This window comes from Agrilus planipennis, unplaced genomic scaffold (assembly GCF_000699045.2).
Source record: "Agrilus planipennis isolate EAB-ADULT unplaced genomic scaffold, Apla_2.0 scaffold72, whole genome shotgun sequence".
In the NCBI taxonomy this organism is placed as follows: Eukaryota; Metazoa; Arthropoda; class Insecta; order Coleoptera; family Buprestidae; genus Agrilus; species Agrilus planipennis.
The window spans coordinates 76,268-88,168 of record NW_020439081.1 but is presented as its reverse complement, the minus strand read 5'-3'; the positions used below and the strand labels follow the sequence as shown (position 1 = coordinate 88,168).

Below are 11,901 nucleotides of genomic sequence, written 5' to 3'. Positions count from 1 at the left end.
TAAACAGGAAGAATCGTATTCATTGCTTACGAAAATATTTGATCTAGAAGGTGATGTTCGGTCTGCAATTGCTGTGTGTATAGCAGCAATAGGGTAAGGTAGATGTGAATAGAAGTACTTGAACTCTTGGAAACTCAATAAGTTTTTTCTATAACGTACTAAAATTAGAAGCACAGCGCCAGAGGAAACTTTCGTCCCAAAGTTAATTGAACTTACTTATATCTATTTAAAGCAACAACCAGCTAAAAACATTTATTTAAGCAAATATTATCTTTCTAATATTATTTACGATAAGTCAATATTAGTATCTGGGCATAACTCTCAACAACGAATTAAATTTCTACGTGGGCTGTTTTAGTTTTAGGGAAATGCGAAGTTTAGCTCAGGATAGGAAAGAGTGGAGGTACGTGTCCAACCAGTCTTAGAACTGACGACCCTATGATGATGATGAATACTAAAATTATACATAATTAACTAGAATTTCTTGTGTCTATTAAATTTTAGAAAATATTGAAAATAATTGAAGGACCTTGACTTGCCGCTTCAGGAAGCAGAAAGGTTAAAATCAAAAAATTATAAAGTCGTCATTTTATCGTTATATTCTTTTTACCAGGAAGCAATAAGGGAGGACTTGTTGTTATGTGTAATTACTACAATTATATAGGTATACAGACACGTGTGTGTGCTTATATGTATTCCATTTTTCCAATACGCGTGGCGAATTGCTACGAAAACAAAGTTATGAATTTCGATGTTGAAGGTTTCGTATTTAATAAAGTCATCACACAACGTTTCTTTCTTTTCACGCAGAATTTCTTCGTAGAATGCTAATACCTTTTTTATTTCATATTTTGTTGGTGATCTTGTTTTGTTGATGTAGGACCATGAAATACTAAACAACTAGTTGAACCCGTCCAAATTTAGAAGAAATGTAATGTATTAAGATATCCATTCAATAGAAAATAATTGAAAATCATAGTTAATTAACAAAACGCTTTCGGAGATACCCACAAAGAAAACATATTTCTTGTTTTGGGGTTCCGAATTCAGATTTTATGTTTGTCCAGTTAAACCTCAAACACCCTGTAGACATTTAATCAAGTCCACTTTTTTTGAAAGTTTGCAAGTCTTCTAAAAGCTAAATAGAACGTCTTTATGGCATTTTACGCATACATACGGAGAAAATGAAAAACGAAAATTTACCTAAATATTAATGCGATATTTACAATTTATCCCACTAGCCCGTTGCTTCGTAAGCGAAAATAATAAAAATTACAATTTGGACTCGAATTTGTAAAAATAAAATCCTAGCAGAAATAAATTTACCAAGTATTTTAGTTGATATTACAAATTTAATTGTATCTAATAATTAAGAAAGTTGAAATAATTTTTAAAGAAACATGTCAAAACTAAGATTATTATAAGTTACCTAATGAATATGACTATTTCTACAGCAAATTCAGTCATTTACAATCGAAAATTGTAATTTTTGTGTTGTCATAAAAATTTAGTCTTTTCCGTACTTTTGCCTAGATTGCTGATTCTTTTTCCTCAGTTTAATTTGTTATTGATTGCTCCTTTCCTGTTAATGGCTTCCTCCAATGTTCAACGTAATTCATACACATTTATCATTTATTTTTAATCTTAAAAAACTAGTAAAAAGAAGCACACAACTTCTTATTTACGACTACTCTTATTCTCATTTTCTTTCTCTTTTACTTTACATGCTTGAAAATTTATTTCCATTGCTAAACTTATGCTTAATGCCTTTATTTGTATATATGTATTAGCATTATTTTCTATAGTAGTAATGAAATAATATCGTTCGTAATTCGGTGTTCTTGAAATGCTAAAATTGTAAAAGTATATATCAGATAAATGTGTAAGTTTAATCTTCTTATCTTCTTGTGAATCGGTCAAGCGTGAAGAATTCTAGCAAACAACATAAAAACTTGTGTATGTATACTGTATTTGTCGGAAAAATGGTGGTGAAAGGTAGAATGATTTGAACGTGTAACATATAGTATGTGATAGCAACATCATTCCTGTAGTGTATTTATCGTGTTTCGCGTCGGTAAAGGCTTTAAAAATCTCCGAACATTATTTGTTAATTGGGCCGTAAAAATTAAAACTGATGAGCGCGAGTGAACGTGTAGTGTTTAATTAGATACTAGACCAGTGATAAAAGTTGATTAAAACTGAAAGTAAATAGAAGTAGAACTCGTCAGAGACTAGAGGTTGGTACCTAACAATATAGTCCTTACATTACAATTGAAGTACAGAATCTAGGCATTATTATTTGGTGGAAATTTCGCAATATTAAGAAATTAAAAACAATTGTAATTTCCACGAATTTATTGGTTGTTAATAAATTTGTAACGTCTAAAGAAGATTCAACGATTCACCGCGTCTAAAATTGAAAATAAATACTAGGAAATTGTATGTTTTTAATTTCTTGATGAAGTTCTCAACGGAAAATGTTTTTCAGATTTCATACATTTCTATTCTATTCGTTTAGTATCTCCACTGCTATAAAATCTACTAAATTTTATACAAAAGCGGATCTTACAATTAGCAAATTATTTTTACCTCGGAATGGTGAGGCTGCTCGCCAAGCCGCTGCTGTAAGACGAAGTCAAAAGAACCGTAAAAATGAATATCGGAAATAAATATCGGTAGGCCCTTTTCATTAGAACCGTTTCCGATGTAGATTGAAGTAAAAACAATGCCGAAGACTCGAATATCGCTAGTTCCATCACATTAACGTATGAATTCAGTTTTTTGGGGATCTCTAGCCTGCAATTAATATTAAATAAAACTTAAAATTGATACTGAGCACACTAATGTAATGTCTTCATTTGGCAATTAAAATTTTCCCAATTTTTTCATTTACTTAAAGAAAATTAAATGCCTTGGTAAGTCATTTTGTTGCTTTGAGATAATAGTATGTATTTGGTCAACTTTTCTCTCAACAAAAAAGACAATTGCATGAAAAAATCAATTTGAATTCGACCAAGAATTCAGCGATACTAATTTCCGCAATATATATTGGAATATAGAATGTTGTTTATTTAAATCGATTAATTGATTACTTTCAATATTAATTATTAACCGAAATAATTATTTGAAATACATTGGATTATGGCTTTTAAATCAAATTTAACTAGAACTTTTAACTTACCCTTCTAATCGAAAATATTTTCGAGTGTACAAAGTAACCACAAATAATGCCACGATGGTACATACGAAGGATATAGATGTCGCAATCCACATTTCAGTTGAAAATGAAAATAAAGGAACTGTCCAACCTCCGGCTAAACTGGGTAAAAAATCAAAATCGTAAAATATATAGCTAAAAACACTCTATATTCAAAACAAGTGCAATGTGCACTTCAAAAAGTTCATTGTCTTAAAGTACTAAACACTAAAGGACTTTCTAGTCAAGGACGTAGCCACAAATGACCCTGGGTAGGTCTAGGTCTAGAACCTTGCAATGGGGGTTCTGGCCCTTGGGTTGGTCCAGTATAAACACTAACTAATTACCCCGATATAACGATAAATTTAAAACCGTAATCATTCAGCTTCACATAACTTAAAGCGTTTTGTTTAAAAGTGTTTTTATTCAATGTTGTAAAAATATCTACTACTTCATACAAATACAGAGCTTTTGTGATTTTTTTTTATTAGTGAACATGATTGCTAAAATCTACAACCCTGTGGTACATGCAAGAAAACAAGCTACCCCTAAAAGAAAACAGCCAACTATTGTTCTAATAAAAATAAAAGGGACTTAAGTAGATTGATGTGCCAGTGTCTCTAAATCTGTTCTAATTTATCAATACGGTCAGTTACATTGGTTCTGGAACCAAGAGAGTAACTCCTGAACGAATGCAAGGATGTGAAAAATCCAAAAACGAATACAATGGAAACCATTCCAGGTAGACCGCACCTGAAAAAAGTATAAAAATACTGATCATGTTAAATGAAAGTTAGTATCAGCAATTTCTTAAGCTGAAGTGTACGATGTGTTGCATATCTATTTACAAACGATTCCTTTAAATTTAATTTTTCAAACAATTTTTAACACAAAGAAAGTGATTAAACAAATTGTTCACAAAAGTGAATTTTGACCATTTGAAGTAATGGTGCTAATAGTTTCGAGCTCACAGTGACTGATAGGGGGGAAGAACTAGTATACTGAATGAAAATAAGTAGTAAAATTTTAAGTACCTACTTTTATTATCAGTATAAAAGTACAAATATGCATTCTCCGTTTCAATGATCATTATTTTAATTTCGTAATTGAATTCCAAAACTCAACATAGTTACTAATGCAAAACTTTTATTGATAAAATACAAAAAAAAGTTTATTATAAAGTTGATTATTTATCTGGAGAAGATGACTCTTTTACTAAAATGTACTAAGGTATAATTAAAAGATAAAACTTTTTTGTTGATTAAACGCATTACCGAATATACAATAGTTTAACATTTAATTAATAAATAGCATTCACCTTTTAATTTATACGTATGCAAACGCTTGCTATATTGCTTTAAAAATTTGTAAAGAAATAAAACTCGTTCTTACCGAAGCCGATATCGGCGTTATCCATTGCAGTATTTCCAACTAAACCATCCCCTGTCCAGTTGTCATAAATGTTTCCCCATTGTCCCACTTCGTCGATGACATATTCCACGCTCATATTATGCCTTTTAGCGTATTCTTTAGCGAAATTTGTTTCCGCTCCAACAGATTCGTTAGCGGGGTCCTCTAAAGTAAACAAGTTACTTTTAATTTTTCAAAAATAGAGTAATAAAACACCAAAAGCCAAACAGTCTCTGAGGATGATATTCGGTGCTGAAACGTGTTTTAGTGTTTTTGAATGTTTTGGTGTTTTATTTAGTTCAAGACCACAACGTGGCGGTATTCGTAGGGCTGAACAATGATTAAATTTAAAATTCGATTATTCTAATTAATTGATGGTCGAATGGTCATATACTATCGTATTGTACATCATCATCATCATCATCATAAGGTCGTCAGTTCTAAGACTGGTTGGACACGTACCTCCACTCTTTCCTATCCTGAGCTAATCTTGGCATTTCTCTAGAACAACCCATATCCTTAACTATCTGCGAACAGTAATCTAATCTAGGTCTACCTCTACCCCTCCTAACTTCCGTTTCTGCCTCTAATATGTTTCTGACTAAACCTTCGTGCCTGAGAAGTAAGAGTCCTACTTACTCATCTCTCCTATTTCTTATTGACTTCCATAGAGCCCTCTGTTCTCCTATTTTTTCTAATACCTCTTCATTTCTAACCTTCTCTATCCACGGTATCCTCATCATTCGTCCGTAAAACCACATTTCGAACTCTTTTAACCTTTTCTTTTCCGCCGCGCCCACTGTCCATGTTTCGCACCCGTTCAGCGCCGTGCTCTAAACATACACCTTTAACAACCTTTTTCGAATTTCTAAATTAACCGTTCGCGAGCATAGAAGTGACTTCTTTTTATTAAAGGCGACCGACCCTGCGCTATCCTCTGCTTTATATCCTTACTACTCCTGCCAATCTGACTTATCTAACTTCCCAGATACCTAAAATCAGCCACTTCTTCTAATTTTTCGTCTCCTATCCTTATATTCGCTTTTCCCCTACTTTTTCTTCCCTTGCATACCAGTATTTTTGTTTTACTTATATTGGTTATAAAATCAATCGCTACAAAATCGTAATTATTTACCCACAATATGAAATGGAGGATAATGTAAGCTGGCCAATCGAAAAGGTCGTCCTTCCTGGTTTACCAGTTTATCAGGATATAAATCACTGTTAAATAAATAGCTGTTGTTATTGCTAAACCATTTATCCAACAAGATTGTGTTCATATTATTTTTATTTCCTACGTATTTGTTTGTTAATAGTTCGTATTCGACATTTTCTTTACATTTCATTGTAAAATTATCGCATTTCTCAGCCTTTATGTTTGCCGCGCGTATAACCAGAAAATTATTCACGTAGAATAGTTCTGTTGTATTGAACAAATCGTTGACAAATTCTTCTGATTCAATTTGAGTCAATAAAATAAGGTACATTCTTCTATTATATCGGTGTACATTAGACATTTTGATTTTGTACTCGATTTTTCGAAATACCCATTTAGGGTTTGAGGTTGAAACTATAATCCCTTCACATCTGTTATCACTTATTTTGAAATCAGTTTTGTTGGTTGTATCATCAATTTTGTAATTAACGCTGGGTAATATCGATCCTTTGTATGCGAATGTACTAACGTTATCGTTGAATATGAAAAGACAATATAAATGTGCAAAGTATGTATTTATCACTGTACTGACTAAAAGATTTAATCCAGGATTAACTTCCATGGTGGTACCTATTACGTGTCGTATTTGCTTTAATTAATAAATGTACTACAATACAAAACCCCGTTGTCTCATAACTATTTTATTACACAAACTGAATCGAACATACAATAAAAGAACATTAGTCTCAAACAACTTACAGTAATAAATAAAATTGTACAGAAGTAATGAGAACCGTTTTAATTTATTTGAAGACGAAATTGTTGTTTGGTTTACTTACTTACGCGAGTGCACGAAAGTTACTTACGTTAAACAGTTTTAGTACTTAATGTCCTTTGTTTAAGACTAACTTAGTTATTCAAATTGCAGACATTTAACAAGGTAACTCGATATCAATTCCATTTAAAATTAAATGTAAATACGTGGACATCACGGAGACATAGAGACAAAAATTTAAATATCGGCAGAAGAGAACGCAGAAAATTTTATTTCTGTACTTTGTAAATTAATGCCTACGCCTTTTCTTCCAAATATAAAAGGGAAATGTAAATTAACCAAAATTACAATGAACACTTGTTAAGCTCAAAGGCCGAATTAAAATTCTATTTGAGCGAAAATATATGTTCTCAAATTCACCAAAAAAAAAAAATCTGGGAACAATTTGATAGATTTGGAGAAATGAACCTATATTTAGATCAGATTAAGATTAAAAAAAGTGTTGATTTATCAATTTAAATCTAAAGCAGCAGGTAAGTTCCAAAATAATTAGTAAAGAACATCTAAAATTTTCAATGATTTAATAGACCGGAAAAAATGGGGAAACCAATCAGATCTTTGCAGATCTGCATTTTTTTATTACATATTACATGTATTCTTCTTTGTTATTTATATGTTCTTTTAATCGGGTGTTTATAGAACGACCAGTTTGGCCTAAGTAGATAGCATTGCAATCATTGCAGTTTATTGTGCAAACGGAATTTTTTCATAGTTGTTTAATTTACGTTTGTTATTTATTAGAAAAGTTTTTGTTCTATTAATCATATACAACAATCTAGTTCTAAAATAGCAAAAAGACTTAGTAAATTCAATATTAATGTAAAATAACTTAGGAACTTTTCTTACTTAAAGGAGTACCTACCTAACTAATAACAATAACGAAACTTTTGTTAAGCTTTTTGCAATAAAACAGTAAATTTTGTAAGGTTTATTACTTTTATATCGGAATTTATAATGTTTACAATGAATTAACCATTCGAACTTTTATATTAATTATATATTATACTCTTTACTATTTCCTGGCAATTTGTAGACCACATGTGAGTGAAATTCACGGTTATTTAAATAAAGAAATTATAAATCGTTTACAATGCAATTTTTACTAAAAGAAGTACTTTTAATATTCGTTTCTGTATACCTACTTTCACTTTGAGTTTTTTTTATTTTAGCTGAGTGTTTTTCTTGTGTTTTTTCTTACGGTAATGAAATTAAAGTCAAAACAGCTCTCTGAAAGCTAGTGGGTGATTAAATAACTGCCAGAAGGAAATAATACGAATAGACATTTTATCTGTCCGCTTTTTTAAAGGATCCTAGAAGATTGCTTGCCTAAAGCCATGCTTTTCAGGAATTGGTACTGGTTTATTTAATAGAATAAGTCTATTAACATCTTCTAGCAATCTACAACAAATTGTCAAATAATCTTCATCTACATGGTCTTAACTTTCTTCGTTTTCTTTGTTGCAAAAATCGATAATCTTTAAATNTACCAATAATATGCCTTTTAATTTTGTTTATAAAGCATTTAAAATTAAAATTTATAAAAAGATCAGGGTTTCAAATACTTGGCTAAATTCTACAAGACAATAACTACAGCTACAATTATTGGTTTTATGGTTTTGGAAGTTTCTCTGTTATACTTTTCTACAAAATGATTTCTGCTTTATTTCAGACGTTATATGTCATAGAAGCAAGTATACAGCCGGCAAAGGGCAACGAATTTTGCCGTGTTGGCGTCTTGTGCCATTTGAATTTAAAAATAAAACCGGCTGGTCACATTTTGGATTTGTCTAGTATTGAAAGCAGTGTGATGTATGAAGTTCTAGCAGAACAAAGTATCTGGGCTGTATGTGGTCGTACTGCTGGTGTGATTTCGTTCGAAACAGGGGCAGAACCCCAAGTTGTAGTTTTAGATGTTATGCCTCTCAATACTGGGTACCTGCCTCTTCCACTAATACGACTTTCGAAGTATATTACGACAGAAAGTGGTAAGTAAACAATTTTATTGATACCTACGCCAGATTTAATTAAGCGTAACTAAAGAAAAAATGCTTTACAATATTTCAAACTTTACAATTGAAAAGACAAAGACCTTCACAGTCAGCGTTATCTTGCTAATTAAAAATGAAAAGTGAAATTTAATCCCATCAAATTGAAACAAAATATTGTACACTTTTTGTATTATGAATGACGTAGGACGAAATTTAAGAGCTCCTAATCTTTAACGAAAAAATTTATAATTAGAAAACAACACATTTTCTAAAATTAATTTTGTTGTGTATCTTACGTTTTTTTACTTGTTTTCATATAAAAACAGAATGCGAATGATATTAAGCTTCTTTTCTACTGAACAAACTTTTAATTTAAAAATAATTATAATTTCTAATCTACTTAACTGCAAGATCTTTAATCTCAATGCTAACTCACCATCAATAAATTAATGAAAATGCATAATGGAAATCGTTTTATTTTTTGCAGATAAAACAAAGAAAGGTGAAAGTCATCCTCGGCTGGAACCCTTCAGTCCTGGTCAAGTTTACAATAGTTGCAAGGGTCAGCAAGTTCACGTAATAGCTGCCCTTTCGGAGGGAAGCGTTTCATAGACAAAAACATTTCTGTATTTTCTAATGTATGTTTTTTTTTTTAATCAGCCTTGTGCTTTAATCGTTTCATTTTACTGTGGTTCGACGTGTAAGCTACAATTTATGTCGCTCTAAGTACAAATTATTTTTTTAGTCTGCAATTTCATAATACTCATGTAAAATAAGAGTTACATGAATTACGTAATGACGAAAGGGGACATTTATGTCACGAAAATGTATGTATTTATAAACAATAATATTTTGCAAGCTGATATAATAGTAGAAGGGGTTTTTATATATTATTTTGTACAATATCAGTGAATACTGCTGTAAATATATATTATGTTTATTATACAGTTGACTTTTTACTTTCAGATGTTTGTTTTAAAAGACTAGGATTAGTTTTAAAATGTAATAAAAAATTACAATTTTGTTTAAACAGGAACTCAGAATTTGAAAAGTTTAGAATATATTAAATAATAAACAACCAGGATCGCCCTTGATCGAAATTGTTTTTGACTAAATTTTAATTAAAAAAGGGACCTATTCTACTCTAAATATGCTTGCATTTTTATTGGTCACGTGGAAAGTGCCTCTATGACTTTTGTTATCTAAATCAATAGTTAAATTGGTAATGTTACCATGACTTTCATACGATTAGATACAAACATACAAATTGTTTGTGGATAGGCAGAGTGAATTTAATTTTGTTAAATAAAAACAAATGACATCGACTTTAGATACAAAATTAAAAACTACAGATCCACCCTCTTTGGACAGGTATAATTGGTTGATTCATTTGCAGCATGTAAGGGGCGAAACATTTGCGTGTAAAAATTTTATTAAAAGGTATATTGAAACATCTGACATAGAACATGAATATTCATTATACAAACAGGTGAGTTAGTTATATATGTTTTATACACGTAATGTATCTAATTCATTGTTAATTATTTTAATTACTAAAGGGGATTATTTTACGGGAAGAAGGACTTATTCAAGATGCTCTTCATTTGTTTCAAAAGTGTTACCAGTTGAACAGAAACAATGCCGCATACATTAAGGAGGTTGCTAAATGTCTGTAAGTGATTTATAGTATCCCAGTCGACACCCTTAATTTTAATTTACTAACAATAGGGATCGTAGATTCGTAACAAAACGAAAATCGTGCTTTCGTGTCGATATTCGCCCTGCAACCTTCGTCAAAGTGAATAAATACTCTAATAACACAAGGAATTTTTGAATATTTCATTTGATGTTCCAGGATAATAACGAAAGAGCAAACAAATTATATTTGACATTAGTATACATATTTCTTCTGAAGTCTATCGAAAGGAAAGAGAAAAAATTGTTTTCAAAATTGATTTGGCTTTTTTATTGTTATACATTTTCGATCATTAAATTAAAAAATTAATATCAGCTTGGATTCTTCAAAAGAATAAACAAATTTGTTTGTCACAAATGAAAGTTAAGAACCATAAAAATTTTTGCAAAAATTAAACTTGGAAATTGCTATAAAATGAAATTCAAGATTAAAAGGGCAAATAAAATATTAAATTTGATTCTTGATATATCTACAAGTTTATTTTCAGTAAACAAATCCTTACAACATAATAGAAAATTATTTTTCATTGTGAGTAACTACATTTAGGGGTAGATACTGCTTTCTTTTGTGTATACCTACTGTTCTTGTGTAATCTATTGTTTTAGTGATTGAAAACCTTAACAACATATTGCTAACGACATTTTAATGTATTTACGTAGGTGTTTTATACTTATGTACGACTTGTTCTATTAGGAAACATAAGAATGCTATCGCATATCCAAACGCTAAAATACCGAAAGCTCCTTGAACATGCATCCACTGAAGACTAACGGTCTCTGTGTCTTCGCCATGATAATAATGATACCTAATGATTTGTTGAGTGCGACTATTCGTATGAAAGAGTACCACCTGAAATTATTTTAAGGAATTTTCTAAAATAACATCAAATAAACCACTTTTTACTGAAAACATCCTTAAACTTTTATTCATGTAGTACGATGTCCCACGATGAACTTTTCCAATGATTTTAATGTTTGTGCATATGTAGACACATTACCTTTCATTCGACACCACTCACCCAAACACGCGTCAGCCGTGTAACCAATAGTCCCGCACTCTTTTTTAACGAACGTACTACTTCCAAGCCGCTATTAAGTAAAATATATAGATTTACCTTCGTTTCCCAAGCATAATTGATTCCGGCTTCCAAAACCCTTAACACCAACATGTTAAAACTGGGTAAAAGTGGTGTACTCTTCTTCAACATAAAAATACAGTACGCCCAAAAAATATCTTCTGTCATTGGTCGAAGGTGTTGAATGGCGTCATGCTTTATAAAAACAGGAACAGAAAAGTGCCCTAATAAGAACAGATTTAAAATTAAAAAGAAAAAAATGCAGTTTTGAATATATGCCAATCTTTTAACGAACAGTAGTTGTCTTATTCTTAAATCTATGAAGTAGATACTATTAAAAGTGCAAAATGGTAACAAAACTAGAAATTAGTACCTATGCCTTACCTCCTGTAAGTCTTTCGGTTGGATATCCGAATGTTCTTGTGTATGATAATTTTTCTAATTCCATAGCAGGTAACTTTACGAAATTTGATGATATTCTTTTGTATTTTTCCTTTAAGAAGAATTTTTGAGAGATTATTAAAATGATAAAAATTAATTAAAAA

The 11,901-nt window shown here is 30.8% G+C and overlaps 2 protein-coding genes across 2 annotated transcripts in view; one reads left to right on the top strand and one right to left on the bottom strand.

The window, feature by feature from the left end:
- Window positions 1-9,522, top strand: part of LOC108733207 (trafficking protein particle complex subunit 10) — a 24,788-nt gene extending 15,266 nt beyond the window's left edge. Inside the window, 2 exon segments of the mRNA XM_025977395.1 lie at window positions 8,168-8,582; window positions 9,073-9,522. Coding sequence (XP_025833180.1) covers window positions 8,168-8,582; window positions 9,073-9,197 — 540 coding nt within the window. The 3' untranslated portion in view covers window positions 9,198-9,522.
- A 1,249-nt stretch (window positions 9,523-10,771) lies between these two features.
- On the bottom strand, window positions 10,772-11,838 carry LOC108733206. The gene is made up of 3 exons (XM_018464286.2): window positions 11,741-11,838; window positions 11,396-11,580; window positions 10,772-11,130 (listed from the first exon to the last, which is right to left on the bottom strand). Exons 1-3 carry the CDS (start codon window positions 11,802-11,804, stop codon window positions 10,933-10,935), a joined length of 447 nt encoding a protein of 148 aa, XP_018319788.1. The 5' UTR covers window positions 11,805-11,838; the 3' UTR covers window positions 10,772-10,932.
- Window positions 11,839-11,901: the final 63 nt, after the last annotated feature.

What these genes read in the sequence shown, in the direction of transcription:
- LOC108733206 (XM_018464286.2), bottom strand. Translation starts at nt 11,804, where the DNA reads ATGGAATTAGAAAAATTATCATACACAAGAACATTCGGATATCCAACC. An exon ending in AACCGAAAGACTTACAGGAG is followed by an intron (nt 11,581 to 11,740) that starts GTAAGGCATAGG and finishes TGTTCTTATTAG; the next exon opens with GGCACTTTTCTGTTCCTGTT. An exon ending in ATTATGCTTGGGAAACGAAG is followed by an intron (nt 11,131 to 11,395) that starts GTAAATCTATAT and finishes AAATAATTTCAG; the next exon opens with GTGGTACTCTTTCATACGAA.